Source organism: Haliotis rubra, unplaced genomic scaffold (assembly GCF_003918875.1).
Source record: "Haliotis rubra isolate DU_JTF1 unplaced genomic scaffold, ASM391887v1 Scf547, whole genome shotgun sequence".
Taxonomy (NCBI): domain Eukaryota; kingdom Metazoa; phylum Mollusca; class Gastropoda; order Lepetellida; family Haliotidae; genus Haliotis; species Haliotis rubra.
Window position 1 is genome coordinate 181,951 of NW_025767243.1, and position 22,687 is coordinate 204,637.

The 22,687-nt window shown below is 39.9% G+C and overlaps 1 protein-coding gene across 1 annotated transcript in view; it reads right to left on the reverse strand.

Moving 5' to 3' along the window:
* The window catches only part of LOC124253615, a 111,251-nt gene that overhangs the window by 55,585 nt on the left and 32,979 nt on the right, over positions 1-22,687 (reverse strand). The window contains exons 3-4 of the mRNA XM_046687423.1: positions 21,098-21,141; positions 6,820-6,973 (exon numbers count right to left, since the gene is read on the reverse strand). Coding sequence (XP_046543379.1) covers positions 6,820-6,954 — 135 coding nt within the window. The 5' untranslated portion in view covers positions 6,955-6,973; positions 21,098-21,141. The remainder of the gene's footprint in view (positions 1-6,819; positions 6,974-21,097; positions 21,142-22,687) is intronic.

Genomic DNA, 22,687 nt, shown 5'->3' on the forward strand with positions numbered 1-22,687 from the left:
TAGTCCTAGTCCCACTCTGCCCTACCTGCACTAGACTGATGGATCTTTGTCTTGCCTTACCCGAGTGTGTATATCCCCATGGGCTTACCAGTAGTCCGCCCACTTGCCCTACCTGCACTAGACTGATGGATCTTTGTCTTGCCTTACACTAGTGTATAACCCCATGGGCAACTAGTAGTCCGCCCACTTGCCCTACCTGCACTAGACTGATGGATCTTTGTCTTGCCTTACCCGAAAGTGTATAACCCCATGGGCTTACCAGTAGTCCATTCACTTGCCCTACCTGCACTAGACTGATGGATCTTTGTCTTGCCTTTACCCGAGTGTGTATATCCCCATGGGCAACCAGTAGTCCTCCCACTTGCCTCCTACCTGCACTAGACTGATGGATCTTTGTCTACACTAGTGCCTTACCACTACCTGCACTAGACTGATGGATCTTTGTCTTGCCTTACACTAGTGTATAACCCCATGGGCAACCAGTAGTCATGCCACTTGCCCTACCTGCACTAGACAGATGGATCTTTGTCTTGCCTTACCCGAGTGTATATCCCCATGGGCGACCAGTAGTCCGCCCACTTGCCCTACCTGCACTAGACTGATGGATCTTTGTCTTGCCTTACACTAGTTTATAACCCCATGGGCAACCAGTAGTCAGCCCACTTGCCCTACCTGCACTAGTCTGATGGATCTTTGTCTTGCCTTACACTAGTGTATAACCCCATGGGCGACCAGTAGTCTGCCCACTTGCCCTACCTGCACTAGACTGATGGATCTTTGTCTTGCCTTACCCGAGTGTATATCCCCATGGGCGACCAGTAGTCAGCCCACTTGCCCTACCTGCACTAGACTGATGGATCTTTGTCTTGCCTTACTCGAGTGTATATCCCCATGGGCGACCAGTAGTCCGCCCACTTGCCCTACCTGCACTAGACTGATTTTATTCTTGGTTTGTCAGAGTGAATGCTACAATGGTCTTACAGGAGCTATTGGAGCAGATCCACACTGTATAGTCATGGACATACAGCATAGCCGGAAAATACATTGTAATTAGACATGTCTCTACTTAATGGGATGTATTTTCAGACTGGAAGTGTCTGATTTCACTATGTGTGACAGTATCCAACCCCAACAGCAGTACCACAGGTAAAGAGAGCAATACAAATGATTACAAGAAGCATCCTACACCGAAATACTTTCCAAATTTTGCTTGCCAGTCGGGCTAGCTATGCCTGAAAGTTACTAACCCACAAAATGATTCACTAACTGAAAAACTGAATGTAGAAACTAAGCAAAAGATTGAAAAAGCTAAAATACCATAATTTCTCAGGCCATAAGTTTGCATGATTTAATGTATATTATGACTTAACAAGTCAGAGAGAGATATATATTTAAAAAATGACCCCATGAAAATTCACTAGCCAGTCTGGCCCGTGACTGTGGAGATTTACTGGCCCGTCTGGATTTTTACTAGCCACGGGCTAGCGGCTATTTCGCACGCTGCCTACAAACATCATGTACTTACAGTCACACATATATTCCCAGCACTACTATCAATATCTCACCTTTCAAGAGACATTACAATTTCAACAGTGAAAGAGGGCCAACCTTTTTTTAAAAATAACATTGTACATTAGGCATTATATTGTCCAAGACTACCATTCATTGGTATTTCACAAGCCTCTAACAGTGTGAGTGAGATGTTGGCTTTAAGTGCCGCAATCTTACTGCAAAGAATGAAGTATGGGCTTCATAACTTATCTTCAATATGAAAACAATTTTCTTTGACATAACAAAGAACTAGCTTAAATAATGCCAGAAATTAAAAGGGATCATGGGGTTGCCACAATGGTCATGACATATATGGATTTGTATAACCCAATCATATTTATTGTTATGCCAAAATTAACATTGGCAAAAAATTGAACTTTCATTCATCATATTAAATGGCAACAGTGACACAAGTTACAAAAAAAACACATATTGTAAGTGGTTTTGTTGGACTGTCCTCCATCTTGCTCAATCAGGGACCGAAGGAAGGAAGCCAGCGAGCGAGAGAAGGAGGTCAATGTGAACAGTATTTCAGGAACAACACAACCTCTGAAGGAATATAAACTGATAACAATTAGGGCTGTGCAATATAACCGGTTTACTGGTATTTACTGGTTCAGACATGAAAACGATACGTATTGCGTTATGCTGATCGAAAAACAGTATATTGACTTGCATTCGGAAAACTTCGTAATACTCAGAAATCTTCGGATATTTCCTTGTTTCATTTGTGCCAAATATTATTTACATTTTTATTTTATCATGATTAAAAGTTGTTATTAAAGCTTAATCAAGCATAGTGATTTTGTTGAGCTTTGCAATATAAATCAAGCATTAACTCTATTGTAAGTAGTTTCTTTGTTTAAAAATACTTCATGCAATATATTGCAATACATATCGCAATATATGCTTTCACATCGCAATATATCGCAATTTGAAAATTCTCTGCAATACCCAACCCTAATAACAATGCATCCCTTGTGTCTCCAGCTTCCTGTTTCTGATCAGAATGTTGTCGTGCATGTACAATGATCAGAAGCACCACCGACCACTGATCCAGTCTGCTGTTCCAGACCACCTCCTGTGTAATACGTTTAACACAGACACAGGTAGGATCTCTCAGATAACATGGACGTCAGCTTAAGTAACAGAGATACACTCAACCAGAGAGACAGCATGTCTCAGTGAGCTCATTCAATGGACATCATGATGAGCAGATAGTGCAGGACAGACACACCAAACTGTAACCAGCTGACTGGTTGAGACATTACAACAACTAAAACTGACAGGGATTAAACTCTGGGGACATCACCATGCAAACACAGTGACTAGCGTTGTCAATAATCATTGAAGGATGAAGAACAATGAAGAACAATGAATGAAACACGAGGATCTATCAGTGCCATCGGATCTCAATGAGGCAGTGAGTGAAGTCTCTACATCTGACCACCTGGACATTCTTTTCAGATGGATCTGATGACAAGCATGAGGCCCCATGATCTTTTCTGATCCCACTTCCCCACAAGGTCCAAATAGTTGATACTTTTTCAGATACTGACTTATTATTCTGATAAAATCTAAGGAAACTAATCCTGGGATTCACAGACATGCTTAGAAACAGAAAAAAGGTAACCCCAAAAGCCTATCTTTGTTCTTGGTTATTTGAAAGAAAGATTTGGATGAATGTCAAGGACACCCTTTTAACAAAGATCAGGGACATAACCTGAATCAAATGACCATCAAACACTAGTGGCTCTTTGTCAGTTGGATCCGATGGGCTTCCAGACTTTACATGATTATGATCCATGTTCTGGCACTGTTTGTTGAAGATGTCCACAGCTGGGCAAGGACAAAGACATGCCATGACTACCCTGACTGTCAGTCATGCCTTGGTACCAAGGTCCTTCGTGAAGGTGTCAGTGATGTAATATCTGGCCAATAGCACCCCCTTCCACAGAGCAATGTTAGTGCTACGACAATTCTACATCTGTTTCAAAATATAGGAGTTATTTGTACCCACATTGTACCCATATGGGGAATCATACCAGGGTCTTTGGTGTGGTTTGCAAACCCTTCAACCACTAGGCTACCTCCACCCCCTACCCTTTACCTACGAAGCTGAGGAAAGAGGCCCAAACATCACAGGTCCTACATGAGTGAGTGAGTGAGTTTAGTTTTACACCGCACTCAGCAATATTCCAGCTATATGGTGGCGGTCTGTAAATAATCGAGTCTGGACTAGACAATACAGTGATCAACAGCATGAGCATCGATCTGCGCAATTGGGTAACCGATGACATGTGTCAACCAAGTCAGCGAGCCTGACCACCTGATCCCGTTAGTCGCCTTTTATGACAAGAATGGGTTGCTATTCTACCCCGGATCTTCATGGGTCAGGTCCTACATGAAGGTCAACAACAGGTAATACATGTTTCATTTGAGACTGTACTTTCTTAGTGAAGAACAAATTCTACTAACATATTTACTAGAAAAGTGTAATCCTTGCATTATATTTGACCACTTTCTAAAAGGCATTAAGTATTCAGTGTTCGGCCATTGGAGTTGTGCCAATTTACACTTTTCGGCGAGGTACACAAAGCATGTGATCAAGACTGCCATTTGTCCGATTTCTGACGAAGACCTGGTGACTGGTTTAAACCACTGACTTTACACCTCACTCTGAGATTCTGGATTCGAATCCCAGCTGAGGCTTCACCCATAAAAGAATGAGAATTAGTACTTAATTTGGAAAGTGTGTTCCCAAAGTTAAAATTCAGATTTCACCACTTTCTAACAAAATATTGTGCATTCAAAGCACACCAGTGGTGAAAAAAAGTGAAAATGTACCTATCTATGGCCTACTTGCATGAAGAGCCATGACTTTTCAACGGATTGAAACTACAGTGATGTACCCAGGGGAATACCTCAACACAAACAGCCTTATTCACAGCTTAGTCACAGCCATATCACACCTACATCACAGAACAGTCACAGAACAGTCACAGCTCCTTACAAACAGTCATCAACAAATATCCCCATGGTGTTATTTGATACAACTGGGACCTACAAAATGTTTCTGCCAAAAATCCAAAAACATGAATAGCCTAAAATTTGCTGATGAAGCATTAAAGCAATATTTGTTCAGCCACATAAGGGAGCTTGTATGACAGGTTAGATCAATTGACATTTGGATACTGGATAGCCAAGTCAAGAGTGTCCCCTACAGCATTATAAAGACTTACATTGAGGCTAGAAGTGGCTCCATGATATGTCCTCAAATGTGAAGTTGACAAATGGACAATTTAGTGTTCCAATTCATATCCTACCAAGCTGTTTCAGAAGGCTGTAGGTGGCCAGTGTTTGTTAATGGGTAACATTGTCACAGACTATTTAGCCCCTCCATAAGTCATGGACTAATGCCAACCAGGCTCTCGGACACAATATAAGGTAAGGCTACAGAGGGCAAGGTTTTATATTGGGGTGGGGCAATATTGGCTAACCTATTACTTTCATAATAGACTTGCCAACACTGTGTGCTCGTGGATTTGCTCTCAAACACAGTATTCTTACAGTTGTGTAAACTGGCTGTAAATCAGCCCCAGTTACACAGACGGAAGGCAGGAGATGTTAGGGCACCCAGATAATTAGTGCGTGGGTGAGTGAGTTTGGTTTCATGCCGATTTTAGCAATATTCCAGCAATATCACAGTGGGAGACCAGAAATGGGCTTCACACATTGTACCCTTGTGAGGAATTGAACCCGGGTCTTCGGTGTGACAAGCCAACGCTTTAACCACTAGGCTACCCCACAGCCCCTACATAGACGGAAGGCAGGAGATGTTAGGGCATCCAGATAATTAGTGCGTGGGTGAGTTTGGTTTGATGCCGATTTTAGCAATATTCCAGCAATATCACAGTGGGAGACCAGAAATGGGCTTCACACATTGTACCCTTGTGAGGAATTGAACCCTGGTCTTCGGTGTGACGAGCAAACGCTTTAATCACAAGGCTACCCCCCCCCCCCCCCCAATAATTAACCAAGGCTAAATACTACACTCTATCTCTACACTCAAGTCAAATCAGACCAGCCTCAGATGAATCAGTGCATCACATCAACAGCTATCATATGGACAGCATAATGAGAACAAATTGTTGTATATTGATGAAAAAAGACTCAATGAATAACAGGCTGAATTGTTTGATTGGCATTTCTCAGAAGTTGATCGATGACAATACAAAGATCTATATTGAACCATAACTTTTATAATATCATAAAGATATTGCCATACATAGACTTTCGGCCTACTAACCTTGGTGCCACAAAGCAGCAGTCTGTCAGAGCGTGTGAGTTTGTTTTATTCCACATTTAGCAATATTCCAGCAAAATCTTTGTAGGGCACAATGGAACTGAGCTTTACACATTGTATCCATGTGGGGAATGGAGTGAGTGAGTATGGTTTTACGCCGCTTTTGGCAATATTCCAGCAATATTGTGGCAGAGGACACCAGAAATGGGATTCACACATTGTATCCATGTGGGGTATCGAACCCGGGTATTCGATGTGATGAGCGAACACTTTAACCACTAGGCTACCCCAACGCTCCTGTGAGGAATTTAACTAGGATCCCTTTCCACAAAGTCATCATCCCAGATAGCATTCAGACGTTGGTCCAACGTTGGCAATGGTTTTGCCAATATTGCCAACGTTGGGCCAATGTCCGAATGCTATCTGGGATAGTACTAAAATGATCGTAACCCATACTTAAGCATAGAATTACGAGTCACAGCACTATAATTGTTTTATGGAACGTATCCCAGGGCCTTCGTCATAATAAACAACCTGGTATATATGGGTAAGACTACAAAAAGTGTTGTCGTATTATTGTATGCGTGTGTATCCATGTCTGTCATATTAAAATACACGATCTTTACTCGTTTATCAATACAGCTATGACTGACGAGCTGATTATCAATATTTTCTCAACCTAATGGGTACCAATTTGCTTCTAGTTCATATTGGCACCTTTCATACTGTTGGAGACAAATTCCACGCTTATAAGTTGGGAGCTCTTCAGACCAATGCATGCCTGCAGAGACACCCATCCACCATCTCTCTGATTTGCCTACCTTGACTGTCAGTGAAGGACAATGCCTGGTAAACATGGAAGACAACATAGGGGAACAGTGTGTTATCCGGTCACATGACCTACCCTGACTCTGAGAGGAAGACATTCCTGGAACAATATACTAGCAAGTCACATGACCTACCTTTGCTGCTGCAGCTGCTGCTACTTGGTCCCGCACAGTGTACGTCTGGTCCAGCTCACGTCCCAAGTCTACTGCAGGCCGAAGGTCAGTCGGTGGTGGAAGATGACGGTCAGGGTCGTCCAGACGGTGCTCCATTCTGAAAAGGAAGGCGAATCTGAAAAAAAGAAACAATATTTCATGAAAAGGAAGGAGCGACTAAAGTTTTTTTGTGGTTTAACAACAAAGTCTCAGCACACTGGTGCAGGAAGATCAATTTTGCTTGCTGAAATCTGAAAAAAGAAGACTACGGTTCTGTGTTACTGAGAAAACCAACCTCTTGTTAGCTAGAATTACAGCTTCAGATCAACTTCAGAGTTACTTCCCCTTGCCTTGATTAGTGACAGCATAGAAAATGTCGGACTTTAAGATTGTCCACAACACTACATTCATTTCTAATTAATCTAGTTATGAGTCTTAAATTTGGTACACTACTGTCCGAACACTGTCACAATACTTGACAACTATCACAACATCTAAATTATAGAAATCCCCAAAGGACTCAGAATTATTTACTCAACATTTTTAATGACGTTTTTCGCAAACACTTTGTGCATGCTCAGCAGAGTGGATTACGTCAGTAAGTGCTGTATAAACGATCTCCTTTGTAAACCTTTGTCCTCAACATGTGGTACTTTCAAATGATAGTCATTAATGAACCTATAATCATTTACAACAAATTTAAAGTTTTTTATATTTCATGCTTGAGTGTCGCTACCGATCGCTACTGATAACCAAACACTACCGTAACTGAATGCTTAGAAAGGAAATAATCACTGAAAAACTTGGTAACTGAAACTTACAGAGTGATAAGAAAACTTGGTAAACTGAATGGCTTAAATAGAAAGGAAATAATCACTGAAACTGTGTTGTACAACACAAACTTACAGAGTGATAAGAAAACTTGGTAACTGAATGGCTTAAATAGAAAGGAAATAATCACTGAAACTGTGTTGTACAACACAAACTTACAGAGTGATAAGAAAACTTGGAAACTGAATGGCTTAAATAGAAAGGAAATAATCACTGAAACTGTATTGTACAACACAAACTTACAGAGTGATAAGAAAACTTGGTAACTGAATGGCTTAAATAGAAAGGAAATAATCACTGAAACTGTGTTGTACAACACAAACTTACAGAGTGATAAGAAAACTTGGTAACTGAATGGCTTAAATAGAAAGGAAATAATCACTGAAACTGTGTTGTACAACACAAACTTACAGAGTGATAAAGAAAACTTGGTAACTGAATGGCTTAAATAGAAAGGAAATAATCACTGAAACTGTGTTGTACAACACAAACTTACAGAGTGATAAGAAAACTTGGTAACTGAATGGCTTAAATAGAAAGGAAATAATCACTGAAACTGTGTTGTACAAGAGTGATAAGAAAACTTGAACAGAGAAATAATCACTGATGTGTTGTACAACACAAACTTACAGAGTGATAAAAACTTGGTAACTGAATGGCTTAAATAGAAAGGAAATAATCACTGAAACTGTGTTGTACAACACAAACTTACAGAGTGATAAGAAAACTTGGTAACTGAATGGCTTAAATAGAAAGGAAATAATCACTGAAACTGTGTTGTACAACACAAACTTACAGAGTGATAAGAAAACTTGGTAACTGAATGGCTTAAATAGAAAGGAAATAATCACTGAAACTGTGTTGTACAACACAAACTTACAGAGTGATAAGAAAACTTGGTAACTGAATGGCTTAAATAGAAAGGAAATAATCACTGAAACTGTGTTGTGTACAAACTTACAGAGTGATAAGAAAACTTGGTAACTGAACAGAGTGATAAGAAAACTTGTACAACACAAACTGAATGGCTTAAATAATAGAAAGGAAATAATCACTGAAACTGTGTTGTACAACACAAACTTACAGAGTGATAAGAAAACTTGGAAACTGAATGGCTTAAATAGAAAGGAAATAATCACTGAAACTGTGTTGTACAACACAAACTTACAGAGTGATAAGAAAACTTGGAAACTGAATGGCTTAAATAGAAAGGAAATAATCACTGAAACTGTGTTGTACAACACAAACTTAGTGATAAGTGATAAGAAAACTTGGTAACTGAATGGCTTAAATAGAAAGGAAATAATCACTGAAACTGTGTAATTGTACAACACAAACTTACAGAGTGATAAGAAAAACTTGGTAACTGAATGGCTTAAATAGAAAGGAAATAATCACTGAAACTGTGTTGTACAACACAAACTTACAGAGTGATAAGAAAACTGGAATTGGAAATAATCACTGAAACTGTATTGTACAACACAAACTTACAGAGTGAACTGAATGGCTTAAATAGAAAGGAAATAATCACTGAAACTGTATTGTACAACACAAACTTACAGAGTGATAAGAAAACTTGGTAACTGAATGGCTTAAATAGAAAGGAAATAATCACTGAAACTGTATTGTTGATAAGAAAACTTGGAAACTGAATGGCTTAAATAGAAAGGAAATAATCACTGAAACTGTGTTGTACAACACAAACTTACAGAGTGATAAGAAAACTTGGTAACTGAATGGCTTAAATAGAAAGGAAATAATCACTGAAACTGTGTTGTACAACACAAACTTACAGAGTGATAAGAAAACTTGGTAACTGAATGGCTTAAATAGAAAGGAAATAATCACTGAAACTGTATTGTACCACACAAACTTACAGAGTGATAAGAAAACTTGGTAACTGAATGGCTTAAATAAACAAGAGTCATCAGAAGATGACATATCCCCCCGGCCCCCACATCTTTGAAAGAACAAATCATCTGACAGTAACTTAAAGTCCAGCTTGATTTTAGACTAAGTGCAAATCGTTTCCATGGAAATCATGAAAAAAATAAATGACAAAAATCTGCAAATAGCAAAAGGCACCACTTTGGGATCTGCCTCACATATCTGCCAAGTTTTGCTGAAAGATATTAATAAGTTTTCGCGTTGTGCTCCGGAAACAAAACCTACCCCTCCCTTTTGAGACTAAGTCCAAATTGTTTCCATGGAAACTGAGAAAATAATAAATCACAAATATCTGCTAATAGCAAAAGGCACCACTTTGGCATCTGCCTCACATATCTGCCAAGTTTTGCTGAAAGATATTAAGAAGTTTTCCAGTTGTGCTCCGGAAACGAAACCCATCCCTTCCTTTTTGAGACTAAGTCCGAATCATTTCCATGGAAACCGAGAAAATAATAAATCACAAATATCTGCAAATAGCAAAAGGCACCACTTTGGGATCTGCCTTACATATCTGCCAAGTTTTGCTGAAAGATATAGAGAAGTTTTCGAGTTGTGCTCCGGAAACGAAGCCCACCCCTCACTTTTGGGACTAAGTCCTAATCGCTTCCATGGAAACCGGAAAAATAAAATGCCAAAAATCTGCAAATAGCAAAAGGCACAACTGTAGGATGTGTTTGATATATCTACCAAGTTTTGTTGAAAGATATTATACGGTTTTTGAGTTGTGCTCCGGAAACTAAAGCAATCCTTACTTTTTGAGACTAAGTCCAAAATGTTTCCATGGATACCGGGAAAAATAAAAATGACAAAAATCTGCAAATAGCAAAAGGCACCACTTAAGGATCTGTTTCATACATCTATCAAGTTTTGTTGAAAAATATTGAACGGTTCTTGAGTTATGCTCCGGAAACGAAAGCAATCCTTACTTTTTGAGACTAAGTCCAAAATGTTTCCATGGAAACCGGGAAAAATAAAAATGCCAAAAATCTGCAAATACCAAAAGGCACCACTTTGGGATCTGCCTCACATATCTACCAAGTTTTGTTGAAAAATATTGAACGGTTCTTGAGTTATGCTCCGGAAACGAAGCCCACCACGCACTTTTGGGACTAAGTCCGAAACGTTTCCATGGAAACCGGGAAAAATAAAAATGCCAAAAATCTGTAAATAGCAAAAGGCACCACTTTAGGATCTGTTTGATATATCTACCAAGTTTTGTTGAGAAATACTGAACGGTTCTTGAGTTATGCTCCGGAAACGAAGCCCACCCTTCTTTAAGACTAAGTCCAAACGTTTCCATGGAAACCGAGAAAAATAAAAATGACAATAATCTGTAAATAGCAAAAGGCACCACCTTAGGTTATGTTTGACATATCTACCAATTTTGGTTAAAAAATATTGAACAGTCTTTGAGTTATGCTCCGGAAACAAAATGATTACGGACGGATGGACGGACGGACGGACGGATGGACGGACGGACGGACGAGGCGACGACTATATCCCACCGCATTACATGCCGGTGGGATAAAAAGGAAATAATCACTGAAACTGTGTTGTACAACACAAACTTACAGAGTGATAAGAAAACTTGGAAACTGAATGGCTTAAATAGAAAGGAAATAATCACTGAAACTGTATTGTACAACACAAACTTCATGATTAATGTTGTTTTAAATACAGCATCAACAAGAAGACAAAGTCATCAATATCCCCCGCAATGGCAAAATACTCTTCATGATTATGTCTACGAGTTATGATTATGTCCAATATTTAGGTGTGTATATAGAAAAGTGGAAGGAGAGTATTGAAAGGTTTTTAAAGTTCTGCTCCAGAAAGGAGCACTATCACCAATTTCATTCTATGTCAAACTTGTTGGCATGGAAATGCCAAAAATATTTTATTCAGAATTCCAAAACTACCAAAAAGGAACCAGTACACCACCAGATCTATCTATGTGTCAAGTTTGGTGAAGAAATAGTGAACGGTTTTAAAGTTCAGCTCTGGAAAAGAGCACTACCACCAATTTCAGGCTAAGTCAAACTTGTTGCCACGGAAAAGCCAAAACTATTTTATTCAGAATTCCAAAACTACCAAAAGGCAGCAGTACACCAACAGATCTATCTATGTGCCAAGTTTGGTGAAGAAATAGTGAACGGTTTTAAAGTTCAGCTCTGGAAAAGAGCACTACCACCAATTTCAGGCTAAGTCAAACTTGTTGTCATGGAAACGCCAAAAATATTTTATTCAGAATTTCAAAACTACCAAAAGGCACCAGTACACCACCAGATCTATCTATGTGCCAAGTTTGGTGAAGAAATAGTGAACGGTTTTAGAGTTCTGCTCTGGAAAAGAGCACTACCACTAATTTCAGTCTAAGTCGAATTTGTTGCCATGGAAATGACAAAAATATTTTATTCAGAATTCCAAAACTACCAAAAGGCACCAGTACACCACCAGACCAATCTATGTGCCAAGTTTGGTGAAGAATTTTTGAACCGTTTTAGAGTTCTGCTCTGGAAAAGAGCACTACCACTAATTTCATTCTAAGTCGAACTTGTTGCCATGGAAACGCCAAAAATGTTTTATTCAGAATTCCAAAACTACCAAAAGGCACCAGTACACCACCAGATCTATCTATGTGCCAAGTTTGGTGAAGAAATATTGAACGGTTTTAGAGTTTTACAATATATGGGTCTCGGACAAGTGACTAAAACTATGGACAGCCTTATGATGGTACTAGAATGCATTAAGAATTATGCCAGGAACAAAATTTTAGCTTGTACACTCAACTGTATCCTATATCTAATTACAATGCTTTTATTGAAGACAAAGACACAATACAATTTTTTTTGGCATTTAAACGAACAGATCATTGCATTTAAATTTTTAATGTCTTCTGCACTTGATTTTTAAAGAGAAAACAATCAATACAGTCAATTCCCACTGCTGCAGTTTCTCGAAGGAGTGAACAGGTGCGGGGTGGTGAGAGGCGGGGGTGGTAAGTGGAGGGGTGGTGAGTGGCAGGGGGTGGGGTGGTTTGAGTGTTGGGAGTGGTTAGTGTGTTGGGGTGGTTTGAGAATTAGGTGTCGTGAGTGGCCTTTGGAGGGGGAGGGAAGAGGGAAGGAGAGCGTCATGAGTGGCAGAGGTAGTAGGGGTGTAGTTTGAGCGTTGGGGGTGGTGAGTGGCAGGGATGGTGGAGGTGGTAAGTGGTGGGGATGGTGGGGGTGGTTTGAGTGTGCGTGGGGTGGGGTGGTGGATGGTGGGGATGGTTTGAGTGTTGGAGGTGGTGACTGGCAGAGGTGGTAGGGGTGTAGTTTGAGTGTTGGGGGTGGTGAGTGGCGGGGATGGTGGAGGTGGTTTGAGAGTGTTGGGGGTGGTGAGTGTTCAAGGTTGAGAAATGGAAGTAATAGGGTTCTAGGTCATCAAATGACAGACAGTTGACAAGGTGCTGAGTGCACTCTACACTAGGACTTGTCAAACATTCACCTGAAAAATACAGAGGTGCGACAATGGTTTATGAGCACCCTGTTTTTTCCAAGGAATATTTTCTGTGCTAGACAACCTGTACAGCATGAATCATTATATGAGATATCTAATATGCTGACTAAGTGCTATCTATCAGACAACTACTTCCAGAAATACCTAGTGTCAGCAAGCTGATTGCCTACAAACATTATACATATACACATTAGATAAGCAAATGGCTTAATGCATGATTTAACTATTAAAATATGTGGAATAAACCTTTTCATAGTCATAACCCGTAGCTAGAAACAGATGACTGTACAATCAAATATGATGTGTGATTATCAAATGTTTGCTAAATGGGGAGCCTGCTTGAAAATCTGACCAATGTAAAATGTTCCCAAAGACAAGTGGAAAATTCTTGATAATTAGAGGCTTGCAAGAACTCAGGGCATGTATATGCTGTACATGTATATGCTGCTGTAACAACAATAACACACTTTCCAGACATTTATGGGTTTGGTTTTTGTATAATCTCGCATTCAGCAAAATGCAAGCTATATGGCGGCAGTCTGTAAGTAATCGAGTCTGGAACAGACAATCCAATGATCAACAGCATGAGCATTGATCTACTCAACTGGGATATGATGATATGTGTCAACAAGGTGAGGTGAGTTGAAATTGGGTTTAACGTCGTGCTTGAGAATATTTCGCTCATATGACGATGTGCATGCATGTGTATGTGTATGTGCGGCTGCTTGTACTAGCCCAGACGTAAGCTGGTTTTATAGTGCTAGCTCACTGAGATACCATACCATAGCATGAATACCCACCTCAACACAGTATACTGACTCCGAGCCGACCAGTCTTTGTTGTACCCAATAATGCCGAGCGTCAGGCAGGGACCAACAAGTACCATATTTTAACGTCTTTTGGTATGATGCGGTTGGGGATCGAACCCGCGACCTTCCGCTCTTCAGGTGGACGCTCTAACCACTACACCACGGAGGCGGTCTATGTGTCAAGCGAACCTGACCACCCGACCCCGTTAGTCGCCTATTACGACAAGCGTGGGTTGCTGAAGACCAACTCTTACCCAGATCTTCACGGGTCACATTTATGGGACTACTTTGACAACCAGCTTCCATCGACAGAGAAGCCACCACACAACAGACAGCAACTGGCACAAACTGTGAATGATGGACGGCAATGCATCCCAAATGACGTCATCAAAAACACTATTTGTATCCGTGCTGAAGGTCATGACACTAAAGTTAGAGATATTTTTGCATGTAAATTGACTTTGTATTTACTTCATAGTTCGCCATTTCATTTAGTAAACAGGTTTTCAGATATCATGTGTGACTTGACATCTCAATAATTAGCAATAGCCTTGCTGTTGGTTTTGAATATCCCATACCATTAATGTGTCAAACAATTGCAAACAGAACTTCCATGAATATATCACATTATAGGTTGATACAAGCAATATTTCCACAAATCAAGTTTCTTCTAGCAGTGAACATAGGAAGAACATTTTCAATACTATTTTAGAAACAAATTCTTCTCCTAATTACATAAACATAACTTCAGGCATTTTGTAACTTGAATTATGGGAAATTAATGGTAATTGTTTGAGACATGAATAATGTCATTTCCTTCATATAAAAATGACAACGTGAAAGGAAATTGCAATTGTTAATTACGACATCTGGCAATGATTTATTGGAAACATTTCCAAGTTCACTGACCAAGTTTGTCAACTGTTACTTCACCTGAACATGCCGTGATGAAACACTGCTTTTGACTGCAATTCATAAAAATCTATACACAGAATCTATTGTAACAGAAAGTTTGATGGTACTGACTTAATAATGCATTAACAGTTTGATCAACACTGACGTGGGAAAACTGCATCAGCTGGGACCCTGTTCCTGAAACGTTTTTTTTTTGCTACAGATCACTAAGTAAGTCTAATCATCCTGTTGGTCAGGGCCCTGTCCCACAAAACAATCTTAGAGCTAAGATGAGTGTAAGTCCTAAACTTTAACAATGACTTACGACTGTCTTAGTGCTACGATGGCTTTGAGGAACGGGGCCCAGGACTGATTTTGTGAGAAACGATCCACACTGTCAGTGTACAATGATGTACCATGAAACAAGTCAAGAAACCTGATCTATTGTCTATGACTTTCCTGTGATGTATGAATGATTTATTTACTAAAAACATTCCAGGCCTGGGAAACTCAAACTATGGCTAATTCAAGATTATGTAACCATGGCTCGTACAAACCCTGTTATAGTTAGCCAAAGAGTTATTATTTAATATTCAGGCATGTGAAAAGTCCTATTCCCTGTCAAATTAATGTGAGTTAGCACTATATTAGCCCCCCAAAACCCTGTTATAGTTAGCCAAAGGGTTATTATTCAATATTCAGGCATGTGCTGAAAAAGTCATATTAACTGTCAAATTAATGCAAGTTAGCGGTACGTTAGTCCACATAATTAGTTTATACTTATAAGTTACCCTGACACAGTAGACAAACCACTGATCCCCCCAATATTTATTTAGTCTGTCTCACAGTCCCTGAACCGTATTATTTTCATTTCTGCCTCGCTCTTCCTGCAATGCTAAAGCCCTAAATGAACCAAGTCTAGATTTACCTCAGGTTCATGATGGTTAGAATATTCATCTTCAGTAACCCATGCTTGTCGTAAGAGGTGACTAACAGGATCGGGTGGTCAGGCTCGCTGACTTGGTTGACACGTGTCATCGGTTCCCAAATGTGCAGATCGATGCTCATGCTGTTGATCACTGTATTGATCATATAGCTTGAATATTGCTGAGTGTGGCGTAAAACTAAACTCACTCACTCACTCCCTTCTCACTAAGTGTTAGTCTAGCCAACCTACACCTACTACAGAAGCACCAGGCCTGGTCGGAACAATCTGCCAGCGATCTGTTAAGCTCCGTCTTATCATACTACAGCTTTAATCAGTTGCTCACACCAGGAATGTTATGGACATGATTAAAGTGATATTTAATACCCTATCTAGCTATTTTGGTCGGTGCTGAATCAGAACACCGATCTCGACTTGACATGTAATACCGTCAGTTGTGGTTCCTACATGTTCGGCCCCTCATGGACAGGATAAAACCCTCTGATAACCCTTTAACCTGGACAAGACATGCACAAAATATCACCTATAGCCCACTTGGCTATCAAGACATACATTTCAGTAGCCATGTAACTTGGAAGGTAGAAAGATACACAACCCTGGTGATTCAACCTTCATTAGGATTACAGATTTACATGGTTACATGGTTACAGGACTGACTGACTGAGTTTGGATTACGCCGCCGCTTTTAGCAATATTCCAGCAACATCACGGCGGGGGACACCAGAAATGGGCTTCACACATTGTACCCATGTGGGGATTCGAACCGGGGTCTTCGGCGTGACGAGCCAACGCTTTAACCATTAGGCTACCCACCGCCCCACATGGTTACAGGAGCAAGTGTAATCTCAAGCACTTTGGAGCCTTTAATTCAGGAACTATTTCAAACATATTTCCTGTTGTATTTGAAGTAGGATAATAGAATTGATGCTGTCAAAACAACAAGATGAACAAATTCTGAACGATGTATTATCTACTCCACTTTTGGGCAACCTTTTTCCATAATGGCTTGTTCCAATCCAGATCTTCCAGGATCTCAGATCAGATAATATTCTGGAACACTCATTCCAAATTTCCAAGGAACATAATAGTAGCTTCAAATCGAAGGATAAAGGAGAGAGCACTATCAAAAGTCCTATTTTGTTTTGTCCCATAAATTCACAACATTCTCTGCAGTGTGTTTGTTTACATTTGTTTTGAGACTACTGTAACATTGTATTTGTAAAGACTAATATTGAATAAATTTCCAAACTTACGTAATTTCTGCTCTTAACAATGAAATTTTGGTTGATACAACTGAAAGGGTGGAAGTAGTTTAGGCTGTGCATACTAATGCGCACACACATGCACTGGTACAACCATACAACATGCAAGTATCATCACCACTCATCCAGAAACGTGACCACCACTGATCTACATTCACAGCATCAGCAGCAGGGAGTAATCAAAGGGAGACAATCATCTATAGCTTCATTTCCCTCTGGTTTCAGAAACCATCACAAGGTACAAAGAGTCCAGGTCGGATTTGTTCCAAGACTATGCAACTTTAAAACACATTTATTGTAGCAAAACCTTGCTGATTATTTCTAAAAATAACAAGCAAGCTGTGAATTTTGCTATACCATCATAATATTGTCTCTTTCTTTTCTTAACTGGAACAAGGTTTATCATGTTCTGTTATATGGCTCTGTCTCCAAGTATTGATAGGAACCAGAAATATATAATGTTATACCATCCTGCTACTGGTATTGATACGAACCAGGTATATGTTGTGTTATACCACCCTATCTCCAAGTAATGATAAGAACCAGGTATATGTTGTGTTATACCACCCTATCTCCAAGTAATGATACGAACCAGGTATATGTTGTGTTATACCACCCTATCTCCAAGTAATGATATGAACCAGGTGTATGTTGTGTTATACCACCCTATCTCCAAGTAATGATACGAACCAGGTGTATGTTGTGTTCTACCACCCTACCTCCAAGTAATGATACGAACCAGGTGTATGTTGTGTTCTACCACCCTACCTCCAAGTAATGATATGAACCAGGTGTATGTTGTGTTCTACCATCATATCTCCAAGTAATGATATGAACCACGTTGTACCATCGCTCTCAAGTAATGATATGAACCAGGTGTATGTTGTGTTATACCACCCTATCTCCAAGTAATGATCACTGAACCAGGTGTTCTACCGCCTATGTGTTCTAGTGCCATCCTATCTCCAAGTAATGATACGAACCAGGTGTACGTTGTGTTCTACCATCCTATCTCCAAGTAATGATACGAACCAGGTATATGTTGTGTTATACCACCCTACCTCCAAGTAATGATACGAACCAGGTGTATGTTGTGTTCTACCACCGTATCTCCAAGTAATAATAGGAACTGTGTTTATGCCCAAGGGAGGATCTCATAGGAAACTCTGCATCATGGAAATGCAAAAAAGCAGCCTGTTCTCTAAGATCTGTTTTTAGAGATGCAATTTCCTGTTCAATTATTGATAGGATTTTATAGTGGTAAACAAAATCAGGTTACAATCTTTCCCCTGCTTAACATAACAACAGTATGGCTTCTGTTACCAAGTGTACATTATAAATTTTGTTGAGATCCTTTTCATATTTTTTTTGGTGTTTTTTATTCACTTGCTCAAGAATGACATATTATCAAATTGGAAGACAAGCAATATCACAGCGAGATCATCTTACACTACTTAATTTAGCTACATTTCAGAAAGCCAATGAAGCAGAAACTGTTCACATCATCAAATGAAGCATGCCCTCCCCCACAATGTGAGGGATTGTCCTCAACACACTGTCATCAGACACATGAATATTGCTGACTCGCATAAAATCACCATTCATGCATTGATCAGTCAGCTGGGTCCCAGTCCTGACTCATCAGGGGAGACAATCACTGTCCATCAGAACATATCAAGTGAAGAATTTTTCACACATTATATATTTTTAGGTCATTTGTTGGTTAGCTTTAAATAAAATAATCAAAATATGTGACTTTTTTTATGTCATTGGCATCAACAATCAATTTCTTTAACTAAAAAATACTGTAATAATGGTGATTATTATTTTGATTATTTCCATCCATGAAATATGAAATTCAAAGCATTTCGTGTAAAGGTTGAAACCAACTGAATCTAACAAAAAAAGGGTTATTCTGTTTCAACCACTAACCTGTTCATTTGAAGATAATTTCATACATTTTACATACTTCTTTTCCAACAAAACAAAAACTGTAAACCAAATGAAAAAGATGACTGACTGACTCAATCTGGAGAAGGCAAACATGTGGTCAATATGAGGTGCAGAGTTTTACGTGGACCTACAAAACTTGGGGTAGTAGGAGTCTAGAGGAAACCCAGCTACTAACTTACTAGGGTCCTTACAGCAAATATGAAGGGCTTGTACAGCAATGAAATGGTACAAAGCACTATATACCTTGTCACAAATTTGGCCCCACGCTTTTGATATTGCTGGAATATTGCAAATTTGGAACAATACGGATGATTTATTTACATATTTGCCTCCATTCAGTACATTATTGTTAACTTAACACATATTTCTGTATAAGTCCAAAAACCTGCATGAGAAATGAGTGAGTACAGTTTGACGCAGATTTTAGCAATAATCCAGCAATATGACGACTGGGGACACCAGCAATAGACTTCACAACCCATGTGGGAAATCGAACCCAGGTTTTGATGACTGGATGCTTTAACCACTAGGCTACCCCACTGCCCCCATGAGTGATGAGTAATGATGACCATGTCAATTCAAGGTAATTATTTCATAATTCCTACACTTATCATAGCCGTTAAATATGCATCAAATGAACGAATAAAAAATGTGAAATGTTCTATTTCATACTTTCTTCAAGAAATAGATCGAACTATTTCAAAATACACAAGTAAAACAAATTATATTTTCATTGAAAATGGTATCTGTTATGTTGGAGCATCTGAGATTATGGCATTTAGTTTGTTTTAAACACTGATTAAGTCAAGCATCTTAAAACGCTATAATTACATTATTAATCCATTCTACTATTTCACTTAGTTAGTAAAGGCAATGAAAACAATATGTGACTTTACTGTCAGAGTCAGGTCTTTATCCAAAAAGTCGTTTTTATTTATTTGTTTGTTTAACACTGCACTCAACAATATTCCAGCTATATAGCAGTGGTCTGTAAATAACAGAATCTGGACGAGACAATCCAGTGATCAACATCATAAGCATCAATGTACGTACATGGGGATACGATGGTGTGTGTGTCAACCAAGTCAGCGAGCCTGACCACCCGATCTTGTTAGTTGCCTTTTACGTGACGTGAGGTGAAATTGGGTTTAACGTCGTGCTTGAGAATATTTCGCTCATATGACGACGTGAATGCCTGTGTATGTGTATGTGCGGCTGCTTGTACTAGCCCAGACTGAAGCTTGTTTTATAGTGCTAGCCCACTGAGATACCATGCCGCAGTGAAGCATGGATACCCCACTCAGACACATTATACTGACTCCGAGCCGACCAGTCCTTGTTGTACCCATTAATGCCGAGAGCCAGGCAGGGACCAACAAGTACCATATTTTAACAATTTTTGGTATGACGCGGTTGGGGATCGAACCCGCGACCTTCCGCTCTCCGGGCGGACGCTCTAACCACTACACCACGGAGGCGGTCGTTGCCTTTTACGACAAGCATGGGTTGCTGGAGGGTAATTCTAACCAGGATCTTCACGGGTTAAACGGATGCACCATGTTGCACTAACAGTATTTAATCTTCATGTTAACTAAATAATTCACTGACTGACAAGAGTGACATGCAGTTCACACAGAAAAAAACATTTTGTAATATCCATCAAAGTTGTAATCAACAGCTTACAGAATGTAAAGATATTTTTTAACTCCTGAATTTCCCCATTAAAGTATTTATGGTTGTATTGCAGTCAGCGTGCAGTAAATTGTATATTTACCACCATGCACATGAACTGTGAGTAGGTAAAATGGTATTTAGCCGAGGGCCCGGTGTGGCACGGCCATTGTTCCTGATTGTTTAACACATAATACCCAGAAACTTGAGAAGCCAAGTATTTCTAGGTCAAACTTATCAACAGAAAAATGTGTAAATACATACATTAAACAGTTAGTCAGTCTTAAACACAAGCATCAGGCCATGCCAAGATCACTACATGCAGCACAGCTCAGGCAGAGACACGACAGAGTCACATGTACACACACACATAGACACAGGATGAGTACTCAGTACTCAATACTTTACACTACACATACACTATAGTATCTACTACACTCTTTACTCACCTCCGAACGAACTTTCCCAATAGTATCCCATGCCCAGTTTAAATCTGTCGAAAAAGGAGAAAAAGCATGAAATTATGGTCAAGACCGTTGGGAAAGTTGTAGTTCCACAGCTGTAGTTGACAGCGGTTGACTCTGCTGACACAGACTGGTGAGTGGTAGGTGGTATAGTCTATAGATCCAAGGCTAGCTGTAAGCAGGGGTTGGATACACAGAGCTGGTGCCGGGTCCAGACATGCTCTCCTGGTGGCAGTAGTACACTGGAGAATACAGGCCACATTTAGCTAGCAATAACCTGGGTATTCCACTGCTGGCTGGGTTCAGTATTGCCTGTAATAACCTTACACATTGGCTGTGCTGGCGATAACTTGGGTTGCACGGCAGAGTGGGTTCAATATTGTCTTACTCTTTGCTATGCTTGGACATAATTTGGGATGCGACTCTACTGCAGAGTGGGTTCATATTGCCTTAACATGACTCTATGCTATAATGGTAATACCAAGAGTGTGGGTTGTGACAACTGAAGAATGGGTTCATATTGCCTTAACATGACTCTATGCTATGACGGCAATACCGTGGGATGTGACTCTACTGCAGAGTGGGTTCATATTGCCTTAACATGACTCTATGCTATAATGGCAATACTGTGGGTTGTGACAACTGCAGAATGGGTTCATATTGCCTTAACATGACTCTATGCTATGACGGCAATACCGTGGGTTGTGACTACTGCAGAGTGGGTTCATATTGTCTTAACATGACTCTATGCTATAATGGCAATACCGTGGGTTGTGACTACTGCAGAGTGGGTTCATATTGCCTTAACATGACTCTATGCTATAATGGCAATACCGTGGGTTGTGACTACTGCAGAGTGGGTTCATATTCATAATTGACTCCTTATAACATGACTCTATGGTTATATTGCCTTAACATGACTCTATGCAATACCGTGGCTTGTGACTACTGCAGAGTGGGTTCATATTGTCTTAACATGACTCTATGCTATAATGGCAATACCGCGGGCTTGTGACTACTGCAGAGTGGGTTCATATTGCCTTAACATGACTCTATGCTATAATGGCAATACCGCTAAGGGCTTGTGACTACTGCAGAGTGGGTTCATATTGTCTTAACATGACTCCATGCTATAATGGCAATACCGTGGCTTGTGACTACTGCAGAGTGGGTTCATATTGCCTTAACATGACTCTATGCTATAATGGCAATACCGTGGCTTGTGACTACTGCAGAGTGGGTTCATATTGTCTTAACATGACTCTATGCTATAATGGCAATACCGTGGCTTGTGACTACTGCAGAGTGGGTTCATATTGCCTTAACATGACTCTATGCTATGACGGCAATACCGTGGCTTGTGACTACTGCAGAGTGGGTTCAATATTGTCTTAACATGACTCTATGCTATAATGGCAATACCGTGGCTTGTGACTACTGCAGAGTGGGTTCATATTGTCTTAACATGACTCTATGCTATAATGGCAATACCGTGGGTTGTGACTACTGCAGAGTGGGTCCATATTGCCTTAACATGACTCTATGCTATAATGGCAATACCGTGGCTTGTGACTA